Raw genomic sequence first — 19297 nt, 5'->3', positions numbered from 1 at the left:
TTCCTTTCTACAGAGATCCCAGCCTGTGATGCACTCCTGAATTATGTTTTCCCAGGTGCAAGACAACTTGTCTTTGTTGAACTTTATAAGGTTCTTGTTAGCCCCCTCTTCCAGCCTATCCAGGTCATCCTGCAGGGTGGCTCTCCCTTCTGAAGTGTCCACTTGCCCACTCAGTTTGGTGTCATCAACAAACTTCATCAGGGTACACTTGATCACATCATCCAGATCACTTATGAAGATATTACACAGCATTGGGCCCAATATTGGTCCCTAGGAGACCCCACTCATGACAGGTTACCAGTTTGAAAAGGAGCCATTTACCACCGCCCTCTGTCAATCCACCCTCTGCAGAGACCACTTGTCTATAGGGTAGCATGTCAGTGTCCCTAGGAGGAGTCAGTAGAAACCATATAGAAAGCCTTAGATAAATCCAGGTTAACAATATCCACTGATCACTGCACATCAACCAAGGGCGTTGCTTTGTCATAGGAGGTGTCAAACATGATTTGCCATCTATTTGGTTATTTTTGTGGTCCTTCCCTGGACCCTCTCCAACAGGTCCACGTCTTTGCTGTACTGAGGGCTCCAGAGCTGGACACAGGACTCTAGGTGAGGTCTCACCAGAGCAGAGCAGAAGGTCAGAATCACCTCCCTTGACCTGCTGGCCACGCTGCTTTTGATGCAGCCCAAGATACAACTGGCCTTCTGGGCTGCAAGTGTACATTGCTGGCTCATGTCCAATCTTTGATCTACCAGTACCCTCAAGTCCCTCTTTGCAGATCTGCTCTCAATCCCTTCATCCCTCAGCCTATATTGGTACTGGTGGTTGCCCCGACCCCGACCTTGCACTTGGCTGTGTTGAACCTCGTGAGGTTCACCTGGGCCCACTTCTCGAGCTTGTCCAGGTCCCTCTGGATGGCATCCTGTCCATCAGGCATGTGAACTGCACCACTCTTCTTAGTGTCATCCACAAGGTTGCTGAGCGTGCACTCGATCCCACCATTTGTGTCATTGGTGAAGGTATTAAATAGTACTGGTCCCAGTATGGACCGCTGAGGGACACCAGTTGCGTTGGTGTCCATCCAGACATTGCACCATTGACCGCTATCCAGCCAGTTCCTTACCCACTAAACAGTCCACCCATCAAATCCGTAGCTCTGATTTAGAGAGAAGGATATTGTGGGGTAGTGCATCAAAGGCTTTACAGAATTCCAGGCAGATGACATCTATAGCTCTTCCTTTGTCCACTGATGCAGTTTTACTCCATCACAGAAGGCCACTAAGCTGGTCAGGCAGGACTTGCCCTTGCTGTCTGGAATCACCTCCTTGTTCTCCATGTGCCTTATCATAGCTTCTAGGAGGATCTGTTCCATGACTTTCTGAGGCACAGAGGTGAGGCTGACAGGTCAGTAGTTCCCAGGGTCTTCCTTTCTACCCTTTTTTAAATGAGCATGTTATTCCTTTATTTCCAGTCACCAGGGACTCCACCTGACTGCCATGACCTCTCGTGTCATGGAGTGTAGCTTGACAACTGCATCAGACAATTCCCTCAGGACTCTGGGAGGCATCTTGTCAAGTCCCATAGGTTCCTCAAGTGGTCATGAACCTGATCTTCAATTACAGTAGGAGGGATTTTGCTCCCCCAGTTGCCATCTTGAAGTTCATCCACTCCAGAGGTGTGGGAAGACTGAGGCAAAGAAATTTTGAGTACTTCAGCCTTTTCCTCATCCATTGTTACCAGTTTGTCAGTCTTGTTCACTAGGGTGGATATGCTTTCTTTGACCTTCCTAGTCAAGGGCTTTTTGGCTTCCTGTGCTCTGCCAGATGCTCAAGAAGCTGGGAGGGAGCAAAGCCAGGACAGCTGACCCAAGCTGGCCAAAGGAGTATTCCTTACCATATGACATAATGTACAATATGTAAACTGGAGTTGGCTGGGAGGCAAATAGCCACTGATCGGGAACCGAAAGGCTGTCAGTGTTCAGGGTGGCAAGCAATTGTGTTGTGCATCACTTGTTTTGTATTATTGTTATTTTTGTTATTATTACTCTCTTCCTCTGCTGTCCTTGTCTAAACTCAGGAGCTGCATTGTTTTTTGATATATTTTTTTTCCAATTCTCTCCCACATCCCAATTGAGGTGGGGGAAGAGGGAGAGTGGGTGATGAGAGGGTGGCTGTGTGGTCCTAGTTGCTGGCTGAGGCTAAACCACAGCACTTCTGTTTGCCAGAATTGGAGGAAATCTGTGTGTTTGCTTTCCTGCACAACACATTTCAGTGGATAGGCTACTTGACTTGAAGTCAAGAAGCCTGACTTATGCTCCTGGCTCTTTAGCTTACAGCCTTGGCACTGGGTAATTTTTAAGAAGGAGTAGTTTTCTAACTGGAAGCAAAATTTATAGTGAAATAGTGTTGAGCACAGTGTCAAGTAATCACTGTGGGTGTTGTCTTGCTGGATTCAAAACTGTTGCTTAAAAGAAGTAAAACAAAAAAACCCTTCATTATTTTCTAGTGAACAGTTCTCATTTGATGGTTTAAAAAGTTTTCGTGCTCCTTAAGTAAACGTTGGTCTTTGAATGCCTGGAATACATGTTGTAGCATTTGCCAGTGCTGCTGTAGGTAGAATTTACAAATTATAGGAAGTGAATAGTGTACTTTCTAAGTGAAGCATGATTAAGAAATGTCTTTGACATCATTACTTTTTTTGCATTAGAAAGTTATGTTTGTGTTTCTGTATTATGACGTTCAACTTACAAATAAAGGAGTTTCTGCTTTGTTTAAGAGTAATTGCACATTACTTCTGGTGGATATCTTTTGCAAACCATGTTTTATCACTTCTCTTCCTTTGAGCTGAGCCATTTATCGTTCTGGGAACCTGTTTCTTCAGGATTATCTGTTGCTCTTCTGGGGGTTGCTGTATTGGTGCAGGAGCGTACACAAAAAGTAGGAATTGCTTCTTTGTATTAGAGCATTTATTGGTAGAAAATGAGGTACCTCCGTTTTTGTGAAGGTTGGCTGTATTGTAAAACACCCATGGGTAAATAGTTTTTCTCATCCTTCTAGATCTTAATCAAAGGTCCACCATACCATATGCAGATACTTCATGAAAACACTTCATTCAGAACCTTCTTACTCCAAAGTGGCTTGAGCATCCTTCCTTACTGCATGGGAAAGGCCTGGTAAAGGTCCCATTCCTCTTTAGTTGTTTTTCATTATGCTAATTAATAACACTTGACAGGCTCTGGATATGTAGCTCATGTTATGTATGTGATTGTCTTTTCATAGTCAATTTTAATAGCCTAGGTAGACTATGACCTACAGCTGAAAAAGAGGAGGTGTGGACCTTCACACCACACACTGATGCACATACAGATCGCTTTTTATTTCACTCAGCCTCCAGTGTCTATTGAGGGGATCTTTCAGGGATCCCCCCCGGAAAGTGAAGTGAATCAACATCTTTGAATGTCAATAAATCTAGGGCCATCCAGTTTTGTCTATCGTAATTGCCTTTATGTAGGCAGGTGACATGTGAAGGCAGTTTCTGAATCCCCTGGTTAATGTATCTGGTCTTTGAGACCAGGTGTGCTGCCAGTGTCTTGATGCAGCTCTGGAGTACTTGGGTACTGCTGTCAGTGGCTAGAAGGTCTATGTCCCCATCCTGTACAGATGGATGACTTTCAGTTCGACTTGAAAGTTCTTTATTATCTTCAGTATGGAATCTGTCTTTAGGGAAGACCTGGACTCAGCTTTCAAGGTTTTTATGCTAAAATCCATGGTAGCAAATGAAGGGGATGGAGTGAAGAAGGGCCTCGTTCTTGGCTCACTTCCATAATAGAGCCAACAAGACTATTTCATTACAAGACAATTTCTTACATAGCCTTGTCTAGATCATGTGTAAGGAAGCACGCTTTTTCTTTGCTGGCTGGACAGAAAGAGACTAAAACAGACAGTGGTCGGTGTAAGACCTGCAGTTAGCTTTTCTGCTGGGGAGATCATGCCAAGGTAAGAAAGCTTTCTTCACCTGGGTACGTGGAGAGATGCTGCCTCCTGCTGTAAGGCTTTCTTGTGACATTCTCAGGTTGCTCTGTTGAGTTTTCTGTGTGTTCTGCTTTTCTTTTTTGCAGTCCCAGTTTACAGAACACATCATCGTGCTTAGTTTTCTATTTATGTTTCCTCACATGATTCATAAACGTCTTGTTGTATGGATAGATTCACACAAAGAACTAAGATGTGTGTCTTTCATTGGAGCTGAGCTTGCTTTCAAGAAGTTTCAGTTTGAAATGTCCGTGGATAATAGGTGTCAATTAGGTGTGAAATGTGAGGGGCTTGTAATTGTGTCTGTCATCTTATGCTGGGGGTGAAGCTAGGCTTTAGTTTACTCTTTGTAAAGAGACAAGCAGGTAAGGTCAAAAGACAGCATCTGGAATAGTGCTTGTTTGTAGTTCAAAAAACTTTTATTTCCATGTCACTAAAAAAAAAAATAAAATAAAAATGAAAATAGGAATTCCTATCGTGGAAAAATTGTTTTCCTCCAAAATGAAATATCCAAATGCCAAAGCCTTTATCTTCCTGTTAACTCATCAGTCTGTTCACAGCTCCTGTTCTGACTATGCGAGAAAACTTGTAGTAACATTCCTAGATTTCCTGATTTATTTATTTTTTTAGGTTTTAAAAAAAATTTCAGGTTCCTTTTAAATTTTAGCATAGTCGATAGATCAGTCTTTCTCATTTTCCTTTAGAGAAAAGACAATCCAAAATGAAGGAAGAAGAGTCCTTGCTGTTAAAACCACTACAGCTTAAGGACGATGTTTTGCCATTTTTGTTTTCTATGTCATCACAGTCGTTTTTTTAATTTTTGATGAGTCTGGAGTGTTGTTGAAGCCTTATCAGGGCAAGGAGGAGGAGAGCTGAGACAGGGCTAGAGAGGTCTCAAATCTATCCTTACATTTGTTTCTGTTTTTGTTAAAATAAATACATTTAAAATACAGTCTCAGAAGCTGTGAATATGGGTCTGTCTGTTCAGAGGAATGAGTTTCTTCTTTAGAAGTGTTGATGAAAATTCCAAACTATTTTAACGAACTTCTAATGACACTCTAACTACTTCTGTCCACACATGTGCTCTGGGAATGGCTTCTCCCAGACTCCGTGGGTGCAGGATAAAGGGTGTTGGCCTTTGGGAGCCCAGCGCTGGAGGTGCAAGCCTGTGTTCATCTGAGTTCTGGCTGGTGCGGAGATGGGGGTTGCAGTCAAACTGCAGGATGTTGGATTTAGTCTTGATTTTAAATGGAAAAAAAAAACAACCAAAAAAACAACCACCACAATAACACACAAAAAGACCAACAAACAAACAAACAAAACAAAACAAAACAAAACCAAAAAACAAGCTCCCAACTAAAGACGCACAAACCCCTCCATATTTTCCACTGGTGTCTGATTTCTTAAGGAGATAAATTGTTCCCCTAATGAAAAATGCAATCTGGGGATGGAGGTTTTGGTTAGCATTGTGTACTGAACTTGGCCTGTGTTCCTATCTGTCACTGCCTGTGAAACTTACTTACATAAAGTCTAGGTGAAAAGTTCGCTTAAGGCTTAAATTTCACAGCCTTTTTTCGGCATGGATGGAACTGATAGCTTGACCTATTTCCCACTGAATTCGTCTGTTTGGCTGTATGATTAACTTATCATTCTTACAAATATTATAATAAATGTTTGAGAGCAGAGGAAGTGTCTTGTTATTTGCGGCTTTTATAATTTTGTTTCTCTTTCCCTTTTTGTTTGCTGTAGCAAAATCCACAGTTCTGCAAGTGTTAATACATGATTTTGCACATGCAGTTGACAGGATTACTGGCATGTATACCGTTATTTCTGCATAGGGATTCAGCAGTTAAATTGTTAAAACTTGATAGAGGCTGCTAAACCACAGTGTTACTCAAGACAAGTGGTAATTTTTACTGCAAAATATTATAGTTGGAATATGAATTTTCAAATAATTTGCACTGTGCTTCTTAAACCTTTTTTCTTCTGAAGTTTCAAGTAGGTTCCTGGTAGAGTTAACCCATAAGTGCTTGGAAGAAGAATAACTTGCTACATATCGATTTGTTCCTGGCCCTTAATTTAAAAAACAACAAACAAAAATGTAATATTATGGTACTGTTTCTTTCTGGGGTTTCTTAAAGTGGGAGTTGGTTAAACTAGTAGATTTCCCTACTGCGGTTTTGATGTGTTTCTGTGTGAAACTGACGGCAGGATTTGTTCGGGTATGTAGGCCACTATTGTATTAGAATTACATAACCCTGTTGAGTGGTGGAAACAGATGAAAAGACGGGGATGTGCGGCATCCCCTCACAGATTATATCCTGCAACAATGAAGACAGCTCAAGCTCTGCAGAGAATGTGGTCACATGCAGTCAAAAAGTTGGGGATTTTGAAAGGGCACGTGAGTTGCTTTTTGTTGCATGTTGCTCTAAGTCTTTTCTTCCCCTCCTCCCCTTGTATATTCCTCCCGTCTTCAACTCAGTTTTATAGCCAGATAACTGCTGTGACAGGTCTTACGGTTTTGTTCTTCTTTCAGCGCGAATGAAGTTGTATTCTGTGATCTCTCAGTAGCAAGTTATTGCATAAATCTCTGAAGGCTGTCAGTGAGAGCTGCAACAGCTGCATGTTAGTAGCACACAGACAATTTTAGCACTTTGACTACTTTCCTGCCAAAGATTCTGTTAAGCAATCTGGTTTGGGTATGTAGAAAGCACCTGTCATTTCTATATACGAGCATTAGGCAGATTTAAGCAAATCCTGACTACAGTGTTCTAATTAGAAATGGACTGACTTTAGTCACTTATGAATTTAGACTACCTAATTACAGTAATTTGCATGTACTGCAGGTAGCCTGCTATCTGCGTGAAACCTGGGTAGACTTGCAAACCAGTTACTATTAGTAACTGGAGGTGGGGTTTTTAACCATTTTGCCTGCCTTTCTCTCTCCAGTGTTTTGGTGTGCAGTCTTACAGTGAAAATTGTGGTCCTATAAGGGATGCACAGGCTGCTTATTATCCCTTTGTGTTCCCTTACAGATGAAGTGTGAAGCAATTGGCAAGGTGATGGAAGGCTTTTTGTAACCCATCTCTTGACACATTCAGAGGAGAGTCATATTATTAGATGCGGAATACAGGAATTTTGTGGTTGTGGTGGAGACTTCAATCTTAGTTTTGATCAAGTCCTCAACTGACGATTTATAATATTTCTAGTCTCTCCCTCTCAGTCTTCTCCATTAATCTGTCAGTGTGGGTTAGCATCGTGGGCAATGACAAGCAACAGTACATTTCATAATGTTGAAGAGATTATTACTTAGAGATTTGAGGGAGTACAGATGTGTTGCATGCCTTATGGGCTTCCAAGGTGACCATTCAGTTCTCTGAACTGTGTTACAGAACCTGCATAGCTTTATCAGTATGGCAGAACTAGTTTGTTGTCTTGGTAATTGTGTTGCACAAAACGAGCTTTGCAAGTACATTGTGTGCTTTCCTTCACTAACATAACATACAGCAAATGGTAGAAAGTTTCACAAGGAGCAGTTTCTGAAAGTGTATTACTCTAACAAATGCTTATGAATTTTAAAGTGAGTGATTTAATTAGCTTTTGTTGAATGTTCAGTAACAGTTTTCAAGCTAAAAGTAACCCTTCAAAATTTACACAGAAGGTACCTGAGACAGTCACTGATAGTATGAGGAAATTTTTCTAGGCACAGGTGAGATTATACTGTAGGCTCAACATCTTGTAAGACCTTAATTGTAGCATCTGTAGGCAGTAGTTTGTCTTCCATTCTTACTGCTTATTTTTGTGACCAGATATCATGAGACTTTCTTGTCAGAGCAAAATAAGCCTAACTTTTGTTAGTTTACAATGTTTTTATTTACTACACAGTGCATCTCTCCAGTTGTGCACAAGGTTTTAGTTGTGCCACTGCTCATGGGAGACCTAGTTTTCTGGAAAGGATTTCCCGTAAGTTTACCTGTTTCATACCCAGAAATCCACCCTCAGTAGCTTTACTGTGCTTTCCTTTGTATTTTCTCTGCAGTATTGCACTGAATAAGTAGTCAATTCTCAGGTCTTCTTTTAGCAGGTAGTGTATTGAAAGACCTTGTGGCAGAGTTTCTGGAAGAGTACGACAACTGTGCTGCTCTTTGTCCCCACAGGTAGTAAGCTCTTGCAGATTTCGTCCTGCCTGCCTTGCTATTTTGCCTGTGCAGAGCTGGACTCAGTATTTTGGGCTAGGAGGTGGTCTTGGTAAGAATTGTATACAGTGCAGACTGAAATTAAGAGATGTTCTTGTTGCACATATAAGTTGTTGAGGCTTTTATACAGTGAGAAGGATGGAAAAAGGTTTTCCATTTCCCCTGCTTCTAAAAAATTTGAACCCATCTGCTTGTCCTTCAGATTTTATACATCATTGATATTGACACTGTCTTTCAGTTCTAAAACTTTGTTCAGTTAACCAACTCAATTTGAATGACACTGAGGCCCTCCTTTACCACAGACAGGTTTTCTGCAGAGCTTAAAAATACCATATAGAAAAGCAGGACGGTGATGATGTAGGCAAGGATCAGTAGTAGGTAAACTGTTTACATGTCTTCATATATGCCAGACAAGCAAGCCTAGTCACTTCTATTTACCACAGCAACACAGAAAAGGTGCTTAGTTAAGGAAAAATTTTTTACTTACGGATGGTTCAGTGTCAGCTAGTTGAAGGGTTAAACATGTCAGCCGGTTAAATGCAAATATCAGATAGAATTATTTCACCATGTGCTTCAGCAGAGTAATCAATTGACCCAAGACATATATGTTTCAATACTAACAGTTTAAATGCCACTCATTCTTGTCTGATCTAGACAAGTAGAAATATAGAAATACTTAATTGTATTTTTTTTTTTATTATAAGCCATCCTCTCCATGTATTTTAATTTATTTTTTAATTAGACCCAAAAGGTTCTGGAAACTGGAGAGCAATATTCATTTTCTGAGAGAACAGTGGAAATTTGACACTGTTCAGTGTTGTAAAATTCCTGGTAAGGATGCTGAATGTTTTGTGTATTCACTCAGGAACTCAGAGCATGACTTATGTTTTAAATTTGGTTTTCAGTACTTGAATGTGCAATGGAAAATGCAAACCTAGTTCCTCTTTGAGGTGCTCAGAACCCAATTGAAGGATACATTGTGGGGTTCTTTGCATTCGAGAAACTGCATCCCTAGCTTGCTAACCAGTTTTGTGCTGCTAGAAGACTTTTACTCTGGAAATACAGGGCATGCTTTAAAGTATAGGCATACCCTTCTTGTGTCACTTCTCTCTGTTGTTTTGGAATTTAGTTGCCAGTAGTCCCATAAATGCCTTTAAAAAGATGATTGAGTCAAAACTGAGCTTCTGTGTGAACATCAGTTTTCTGAGCCAACTCTTAGCTTTCCAAGAAGGAAGACCACTTTTGGCATTATGGACAAATAAACCTGTGGCTTGAGTGTGTGCATACACATACTCATGCAATGCCTGGATATTTCTTCTGCAGTGCATAAAATATTGTGGCTCATTTTTCTCCTCGTTTTACAGGGCTGACTGTGTACTATATGATGCATCACAGCTGGGTGATTATTCTGTATTATATTTTTAAGCTGTGATGTTGGAAAGATTTCAGGTTATATCATGTAAGATAAACTGATGAGTTCAGGATCAGTTTTAACTGGAAATGTGGAAAAAAAAACCATTTCTGAGAAGTGTCACAGAAATGGATATGCCAGTGCTATATAGTGATACACGGTGTGTTCCTGTAAAATTTAATTTCATGAGAGGAAACTAAGTAAATACTCACTTTTGTAATTCATAGTGAACAAAACATTTTGTTAAATCCACATGAACATGAAGCAAAAGATCTGAAGGCTAGTTTGGTTTGAAAACCTCAATTTCAACTGCTAATCTTATTGCATACTGGAAAGGAGAGGTATTAAGTATTTTGTGTGGCTGTATAATGTTAGTGTGATCTGAATTAAATAATTTTGCTGAATGAGACTTTTCCAGAAAATCAGAATGAGCTGTTAAAATGGTGAAATGTGAAGAAATTCTATCACCCTGGACCTATTAATATTCTTTGTCTTTTTAGAGAAAAATCATCATTAACTGTGAAATACATAATTTCATACCAAGTCTACCAAAATATTGAATACATGTATTATTTTTATACATGTGTTTTAATGGGCTATTTCACATTTTAATTTAGATAGTTGTATGCTTTGTGTTTACTAATTGGTTTCTGTGTGCAACAGGCCCCAGGCATGGAAGAGCTGATATGGGAACAGTACACTGTGACCTTACAAAAGGTGAGTGAGTGCCTGTTATATTTTTAGTTTACAAATATTCAAGCGTTGGTTTAGTCTCAGTATGTTTTACAATAGATGTTATTAGCGTATCAGAGTCTAGAACAGATTGGATTTGTTGTCCAAATCAGGTATGTTTTTCATGTTAATGCTAAATTGCTAGTTACACAGTAGTATGACTCTTTCATGTTGAGTAAATTAAATTAACAATATAAGTGCTGTACTAGCTACTGTTTGGTCTTTGTAATTACAGTATAATATAGTGCATGCTAGCCACGTAGCTAAATTCATCATTGAATAAGCTTACAAACGAAGCACGTGGCTCTAACAAGCAGTTATGTTTAATGTGCAAGCTATATAAATAATCACCGAACATGATTACACTGATTTCTTTTTTTAAGCTTTAATATCTACCTGTGTAGAATCTAGAGGAAAACTACTGTCATCAAAGTTTCTAAAATATGTTCATTATAGTTCTCACTTTTAACAATTCTACCAAGAAAACAGGAAGCATCTCATTACTTAGAGTCCTGTTGAGTTAAAGAAAGTAGACCTTCTGTTCTGAGTTCTCTAATGGCCAGGCTGCCACACCGTGGCACAGGATGTGTGCAGTGATGGTGGTGTTCCCAGCTGTTCTGATGATCTGAGTTCAGTTAGTAAACTGTACCTTGCTGCTTATGTTTTTTCACATGTTCTGCAATGAACTCAAGTTGATGACCTAAGTTAAAATTGTGATCTTTCCTACACAGCCTGTTTTATGTGCTGAATTTTTGAGAAAAGATTGTTTTTACAGGTTACAGAGGTAGACAGCAGAAAGACTGCAGATGCAGACCTTAGTTCCTGTAGTTTCCAGATTTTCAGATCCTGAATATCTCATAAATGAGCATTACTATTTTGCCTCTGAGACAGGCTTATACTGCTGAGGTGACAAAGGGCCATTGGACTTGCTGCATCAGACACTACCAACTAATTTTACCATTATTTTGAATTTCATACTCTTTTGGCATGAAGCATCAGACTGTCTCCTGTAAAGCTGAGGTGCAGCAAGTGAAGTGCTGTATAAAACAAACAAACAAACAAACAAAAAAACAACAACACAACAAAACAAACAAACAAACAAACAAACAAAAAAAAAACTGCTTTCCTTCTCAAAGAAATAACCACCTAATATTAACATTAGTGGAACGCAAGCTGGCATATGATATGAGCTGGGGGAAAAGCACCACTTTAATTTGATGTATTACTTTGCCACTATCACTATGTTAAAACATTTTGTTTAAATGTGGCTTAATTTGTATTTTATAGTGATAGGAGGACTATGTTAAATAGCTGATAAAATTAACCTGTGTGTTTAAGAAAATGTATGGTTTTCTGCACACCTTCTTGTCTGCAGTGCAGGTACTCAGTTCTAGTGTTACAGACATGCTTCCTTTGCACCCTTTTACTTCCCTGAGTTTGCGAATGCTGTCTTAGGTCTTTTATGGATTTGATATTTCTATGATGACAAGTTCCACAGAAATTACATACTTAAAATAGTTGGTTGTGAGAGAAGATGATCATAGAATCGTGAAATCGTTTCAGCTGGAAGAGACTCTCATACAGTCTTTCATAGAGTCCAACTATAACCTAACCTAACTCTAGCACTAAACCATGTCCCTGAGAACCTTGTCTAAACGCGTTTTTAACACCACCAGGGATGGTGACTCCACCACTTCCCTGGGCAGCCTGTTCCAATGCATGATAATCCCTTCCATGAAGAAATTGTTCCTAATATTCAATCTGAACCTTCCCTGGTGCAACTTGAGACCATTTCCTCTTGTCCTATCACTTACTACTTGGGAGAAGAGACCAACACCTTCCATGCTACAACCTCCTTTCAGGTAGCTGTAGACAGCAATAAGGTCTCCCTTCAGCCTCCTTTTCTCCCAGATGGACAGCCCCAGTTCCCTCAGCCGCTCCTCATCCTATTTGTGCTCCAGACCCCTCACCAGCTTCATTGCCCTTCTCTGAACTCTCTCCAGCACCTCCATGTCTGTCTTGTAGTGAGGGGCCCAAAACTGAATACGGGATTCATGGTGGGCCTCACCAGAACCAAGTCACTTCTCTAGTCCTGCTGGCCACACTATTCCTGATACAAGCCAGGATGCTGTTGACCTTCTTGGCCACCTGGGCACACTGCTGGCTCATGTTCAGCCAGCTGTCAATCAACACCCCCAGATCCTTTTCCTCCAGGCAGATTTCCAACCACTCTTCCCCACACCTGTAGAGCTGCCTGAGGTTGTTGTGACTCAAGTGCAGGACCCGGCACTTGGCCTTGTTCAGTCCCATCATAGTGAATTCACAAGTTCAGTGCTTGTTTATTGTTATCAGCCATGTTCTTGTTTAGCTTGATTAAGTAGTAGTTGTTACAAACTAGACAGTAATTATGGTGAAGATAAGAGCCTGGAAAAGCTGGTCCACTTTCCCAGGCATCACTAGAAAAATAAATTTATATAACAATAGATTTGTTATGAATAACCAGTAGAGCAAAATGCAGGCTAAGTTAGAGAGTCCTTTGCTTAATTACTCACCATCACAAGGCTGTAGACTGAGGTTTTAGAACACAGGAACATGTCATCTTGTTGCATGGATCTGTAAACTCATTCGTTATAAATCTGCAGTTTCTATGTGTTTCTGCAACTCTGCACACAACTGTCTTATTTTAAATAATACCTAGGTACAGTGCCATCACAGGAACGTTCATGTTACTCTTCCTTCTCCCTATCAAAATTTTTATGAATGGAATTGAGTTTTGTTATAATTGTTTTTGTTGTATTTGTTTTTGTTGTGAAGGATTCAAAACGCGGATTTGGGATTGCAGTTTCTGGTGGCAGAGATAATCCTCATTTTGAAAATGGTGAAACATCAATAGTAATTTCCGATGTTCTTCTGGGTGGTCCAGCAGATGGATTACTTCAGTAAGCAATTTCTTATTTCTTCATGTGGCTTTTTTTAAGGGTATGGCTGAAGAAAATAATCTAGAAGTTAAGTGTTTCTGTAGTACTTCTGGTAACATTGTCCTTGGTGAGGCAATGTCTACCATGGACAAGTAATGTTAAATCTGTAGGCTGAGAAAAACCATTTCTAGCCCACTGCTGATCAGTTTTTATTCCTTTCACCTGGAATACTTGATGAGAACTAGACAATTTGGAAGAATACCAAAGTTGTGCAGTAATAGTAATTCAAAAGGGTAGATTCTGGCCATTTTGCCAGACATGAGTTTTTGGTGAGCTTATGAAAAGGCTGACATGGGAGCAGTTGTTGAAGGACTGAACGAAAGGATTCTTGTGAAGCAGGTAACAAACTATTCTCAACATAAATCTACAAAACCTTCGTTTTACATCAGTGTTCCCTGCACAACACCACTCTCATCCATCCTGTCCCATAATCGTCTGTGATTTGGGAATAAAATCACATTCACAAATTATGTGGGGTACCCTAGGTAAATTGATGATAAGGCAATACCAAGCAATTTGAGCACATTCAGACAAAACACATTCTGAAGGAAACTGAATGCAAAGCCATTCCTCCAACAAACCAAGGAATATAGTTCTAACCTTCAGCATGTGTGGGAATACAACCCAGCAATGCGTTTTATGGTAAAGTAGGCTCTTGATATAGTGTTACAACGTTAAGTTTGACACCATCTTTGTATGTATGGACTGTGAAGAGAGCTATTTTAACTCTCCCATAAAACCTGGATGAAACTGATCCTGGAATGTAGTGTGTTGTTCTGGCATATTCATTCAGTAAAAGGAATTGGAAGGGTAAGAAAAGAGGCACAAAAATCATTCAGAAGGTAGAGAAAGTGCCTTACAAAGAGAGGCTTAAAGTATGTAATCCTCTTATTTAAAAAGAAGATTGTGATGTGACTTGATTACAGTGAAGAGAAAATAACGACTACTAAAGATTTCTTCTATCTAGCAAAAAATGTCACTGTAGCCAGTAATTATTTGAACTAATGCTTCACTGTAAAGCTAGTAACTGAGTAGTAAACAGAAGAATAGGAGGAGTGGTAATTTTGTGTTCATTTTTGGGGGGTTTGTTGCTTTGTTTGTTTTAAATCTCCTGCACTGTTTATGCTGAAATGCCTTTCTGGAAGATATGGTTTTTGATTACTCATGTGTTATGGGGCTGTCTCCTGAGGGTGACTTGAGTTCAGTCTTAATGGTTTATTTGACATGCAAGAGGTCTGAATAGACAAGTTAGTAATATTTTGGCCTGTACTTTAAGGCAGGGAGGACGTGTATTATAGTTTGGTTGGTTTCCCTGCCCCCCTGCCGACAGTCATCTTTCTTCAGAGTAGATGGGACCTGAATCCAGTGTTTCAGAAAAGTGTACTGAAGTGGTACTTGTCAAGTTTTGTCTGAACACTGCTATGGCTGCAGCACTTTGAAGGTCTCTTGATTTTCTTATGTTGGTGTGAAAAAAATCTAGCACTAGGTATGAGAGGCTAGGAGTTCTGAAAGAGCTTAAGAAAAAGCTTTAATGGTCATCACAAATATTCTTTAAAAAACGCAAAATCTTATTTGACGTTATTTCAAGGTACTCAAGCGGGACATAATACATGTACAAAAATGTGCACTGCTACCCAAAAGTCTGACTTTTAAACATACTGGAAGCTTCTTCTAGTGTTCGGGTATTGTAGGGTTTGTGTAACAAGCACAGTTTTTAAGCAAAACTCCCTGTTAAAATGGATGAAATCCATAGCCTTCCCTGAAAAGAAAAATAAATTTTGCTCTGGGGTTTTCATGGAGACTCATATTGAATCCCTTTTTTCTTCCTTTTTCCCTCCCTCACTTCCAGAGAAAATGACCGGGTGGTCATAGTTAACGGGACCCCAATGGAAAATGTTCCACATTCTTTTGCAGTCCAACAGCTTAGGAAAAGTGGAAAAGTGGCCACCATTGTAAGTAAATTACAAATGTATTCACTCTGCAGTAGTATGTACCTGTGTAGCCAGCCAAGGTTTTGTTTTTCTTCTATGAAGTGTGCTATAAATGCATAAAGCAAAGCAAGCCTTTGCCCAGTAGAATGTACCAAGTAAATAAAACAAAGCAAAGACATCATTTCTACAAGTGAAACAAATGAAAGTTAAACAAGTGTCACAACATTATCCTGTTGAAAAACTGTGAATAAAATGTATGTCCTCGATCTTTAATTTACTGAATTATGAGTAATAGTTGGAAGAAAATGAAAGTTACATGAGGCAAACGATGTCCTGTGTACACAGACCATGTGCAAGGATTTGCTGTCCAGATTGGCTTTCGTTACTTGAGGGAGGCATCTACTGCTCTCTCTTTCTTCTGGGCACTTGTAATGTTTTTTAGAAGTCACCTAAAAAAAGAATGTCAATTACTCACACTCTCACAGAGGTAAAAAAATGTGTTTGCTGCTCTGATCTGATTTTTTTTTCTTTTTTATTTTCTTTTTTTTTTTTAATTCTTCTACTCTTCTTTATCCTTCCAATTAGTAAATACTTGTTCTGTACATCTAAGTAATCTAATTTACTGGTTGTTCTATAAATAGAACATTGCTGCGGTTTTTCCCCCCCAGCCTCTTTTTGAAATGTGAATAATATTAATCTGTTGGATTTCGTGTTCTGACCATTGGAGGGTTTTTGTTTGTTTCGTATTGGACTGAACAGGTAGTGAAACGACCAAGGAAGGTGCAGGCTGCTGCGTTGAGGCGGAGCCCATCCCCTGAGTATGAGAGCAGAGCTTTAGATGTAATGGATGACCACGCAGAATTTGATGGCAAAAGTGCTCGAAGTGGCTACACTGATAGAAGCTGGCAGAGCGGTAATGGAGGGCGCAGCCAAAGCTGGGGAAACAGCCTGGATCAGACTTACAGAGATGAACACGACCGAGGACGTAACCAAAGCAGAGACCGTGACAGGGAATGCAGCTACAGCCGTGATCGAAGTCGAGGCAGGAGCATCGACAGGAGCTTGGATCGAGACTATAGAAGAGATCGGAGCAGGGGAAGGAGCATCGACAGGGATGGTGGCTATGAACGGGACTACAGAGGAGACTACAGCCCACCCAGTTATCGTCACGGATCTCAACCTGATCCTAGATATGGGAGGGAAGTGAGGAGTCGAAGTCGGGACAGGCTTCGTTCCCGAAGTCCTTCACCTGAAATACACCACCAACATGAGTACCTAGGACCTGCGCAGGATCAGAATGGACCAATCAGTGTTCTCTTAACAAAAGGCAGACATAATGAAGGTAGGTATAGTAGAGGAGGAAAGGAATTCATTTTTAATACAGTATGTTATTTTGTTTGGGGAGGGAGAGGAGATGAATATTTTCTGCTTTTACAGATTAAATATTGTAATTTTCTAACGGATCGCTTCTTTCATTCTTCCTGGCTGCTTTGACATGCTTTTTCCTCCAGTACCTTGAACTTCACCTTTGAACAAAAATCTGCTCACCTGCATCATTTGAATCTTTTCAAGATACTGTGTCCTTTGGTTTTCCATTTTCTCTGTCCTGTTCTTCTGATTCTGGTGGGAAACATGGATCTGATCATGATTCAGATTACACTTGGTACATCTGCAAAAGGGTCAGCTACAAAGGGTGAAGAGTAGACTCTGCTTTTAATTGTGCACTTATTCCCTTCAGTATAATTAAATTAGTTTTGATGATTGTTTGGCTCTGAATACTTTGGGAAGTCATTAAAGAATACTGAAATAGCAACAGCTGAAACAGCCTTTCCTTGCTGAGTATTGGAGTGCGTAAGGGAAAGCCAAAAGCCTGATCTTTCATGTCCGGTGAAATAAAGATTCTTGTGCTATAAAGCATGTCTGAGATTAGGTTGTGCATTCTCTTGTGGTTTGTTTGGGGGTTTTAGTGTTGTTTGGTTTGGGTTTTTGTTGTTAATTTGGTTTGGGGGTTTTTTGTGGTGTTTGTTTTTGTGGTGGTGTTACTGTTGGTGGTTGCTTTTTGTAGGGAGGTGGTGGTTTGTTTGTGGGATTTGTGTGGGTGGTGGGGTTTTGTTTTGTTTTCTAATCTGTCCTGTTGAGATTTGGAAGAATTTTTGCTCATTTAAGCTTCATATGTAGGAGCTAACCTCTGTTTTCACTGACCCTGGGAAGGATCCCTTTCCCTCTTTCCTCTTCTTCCCCTGTATATACTGTTTACACTTGTAAAGATAATGCAGGTAGGTATACAGATAGGGATAAATTTAAGGTGTCTTTGTTAAGTTTTATATGTAGCTATTAATTATAGCATAATTTCTGCCATTCATATATATGCTCTGCAGATTCACTTAAATGTGGTCATTTTTTTAAAGCAGATAGCTCTTTCTTTCCTTTTCTGTTGTTCTAGGATGTTTTAGAGTGTTGCCTTTCTTTGTTAAGTAGCAAATATACTGACACAAGTACTTGAATCAAAGGGGAAAAACGATCTTTTTCCTGAAAAAACAAGACACTTGCTGGGGTACAGATAGGACAGGGTCAGCATGACGTAACTGGTAAAAAACCCAACCAACCAAACAGAAAAACCCAGCCCTTCTGTTAGTGCTTTTTGACCGTTTTTCGACTGTTTCTACACCATGCAAAATAAGATAGAGAGAGAGAATCTAGTCCAGCATGTTAATAAGCACATGTAGAACGAAGGCATTGTTCTGCTGTGGAAGGGGCAGACTAATTATCCATCTGTGATTGGTTTTGGACTGCTGTTTGTTCTGCTGTAGTGACAACACAGAAGTAGGAGAGTTATCTTGGGGTTAAGTGAGCTTACTAGGTCTGCATCCTTTTTCTTTTCTCATGCTATAATGGGCTGTGCTGCATGTACACTGTTTAGTTTTTTAAAAAAGGATTCTCACTCGTCTTCTAAGCTATGGTCGTTCATTTTCCTGATTCCAGAATATGGTCTCCGTCTTGGAAGTCAGATCTTCATAAAAGAAATGACCCGTACTGGCCTAGCAACCAAAGATGGCAACCTTCATGAAGGGGATATCATTCTTAAGGTCTGTTCTGATTACACTGCTAGCAGTTTAGCAGGCACTTGTCATTTATAGTGGTTACTCTGGAGTATGTCTTGTTATAGTCAAGTTCACTACGGGACTTGAGCGCAATATGGACTTCTGTGCTTACTTGCCATGTTATTGTTGCCTTTTTATGTCCAGATCAATGGTACAGTGACAGAGAACATGTCTTTAGCTGATGCCCGAAAGTTGATTGAGAAGTCACGAGGGAAGCTGCAGCTGGTTGTCCTTAGGGACAGAAAGCAGACACTACTCAACATTCCTTCATTGAATGACAGTGACTCGGAAATGGATGGTGAGATTTAATGTGGATAAAAAGTTCTGGACTCTGTGCAGGGACAGTATGGAGCTTATAGTGTTTTGCTGTGATAGAGTAATACTAAGTTTTTTTATTTCAAAATAAATAAATTAAACCAAAACAAAACAAAAAAACATACAAAACCTAAGTAATAGCAATTAAGCATCAAGCCCGCTTCCTTCGGGAGAAAGGATTTTGTGGTAATAATGTAATTATATTTTGGGCAGGAACAGAGATAGAAACAGCAATGTTGTTCTGGTAAAATCAATTTTACTTCTCAGAACAAGCAAATCAGCTGCTCTATTAAAAAGCCTTCAGTTTTAAAAACAGCTGGATTGGACTGGTCTCCGCTTTTGAGGGCATTAACATTCGTGACAGCATTCAACAGCAGGTAAAAAATGCCAGGACAAGAGGAAATTAAGTCCCCCTGGACAACTGGTTTCTATTTCCAGGATCTGTTCTGTACAAATGACCTCTCACAGTATGTGAGCTGTATCTCTCAACATAATCTTGCTTTGGGAAGGGCCTAGGATATTTGAGGGAGCAGAGTGTTACATTATTTAGTGCAAGATATTTACTGCTCTGATGTCAGAATACTGGATGCAAATTTTTATAGGT

At 39.9% G+C, this 19297-nt stretch overlaps 1 protein-coding gene across 7 annotated transcripts in view; it reads left to right on the top strand.

Moving 5' to 3' along the window:
* The window catches only part of TJP2 (tight junction protein 2), a 69538-nt gene that overhangs the window by 34859 nt on the left and 15382 nt on the right, over nt 1-19297 (top strand). For 6 of the 7 annotated variants that reach the window (XM_065046229.1, XM_065046230.1, XM_065046227.1 and 3 more), the window contains 6 exons: nt 10300-10353; nt 13183-13307; nt 15196-15298; nt 16037-16619; nt 18260-18363; nt 18523-18676. In XM_065046229.1, the coding sequence (XP_064902301.1) occupies nt 10309-10353; nt 13183-13307; nt 15196-15298; nt 16037-16619; nt 18260-18363; nt 18523-18676 (1114 nt within the window). In that variant the 5' untranslated portion in view covers nt 10300-10308. Of the gene's footprint in view, nt 1-6343; nt 6431-10299; nt 10354-13182; nt 13308-15195; nt 15299-16036; nt 16620-18259; nt 18364-18522; nt 18677-19297 lie in introns of those variants that run through there. The other variant, XM_021283255.2, reaches the window with a different exon arrangement.

Source organism: Columba livia, chromosome Z (genome assembly GCF_036013475.1).
Source record: "Columba livia isolate bColLiv1 breed racing homer chromosome Z, bColLiv1.pat.W.v2, whole genome shotgun sequence".
Taxonomy (NCBI): domain Eukaryota; kingdom Metazoa; phylum Chordata; class Aves; order Columbiformes; family Columbidae; genus Columba; species Columba livia.
Note: the sequence above shows the minus strand (reverse complement) of the source record. Positions and strands in the feature narration are given on the sequence as shown.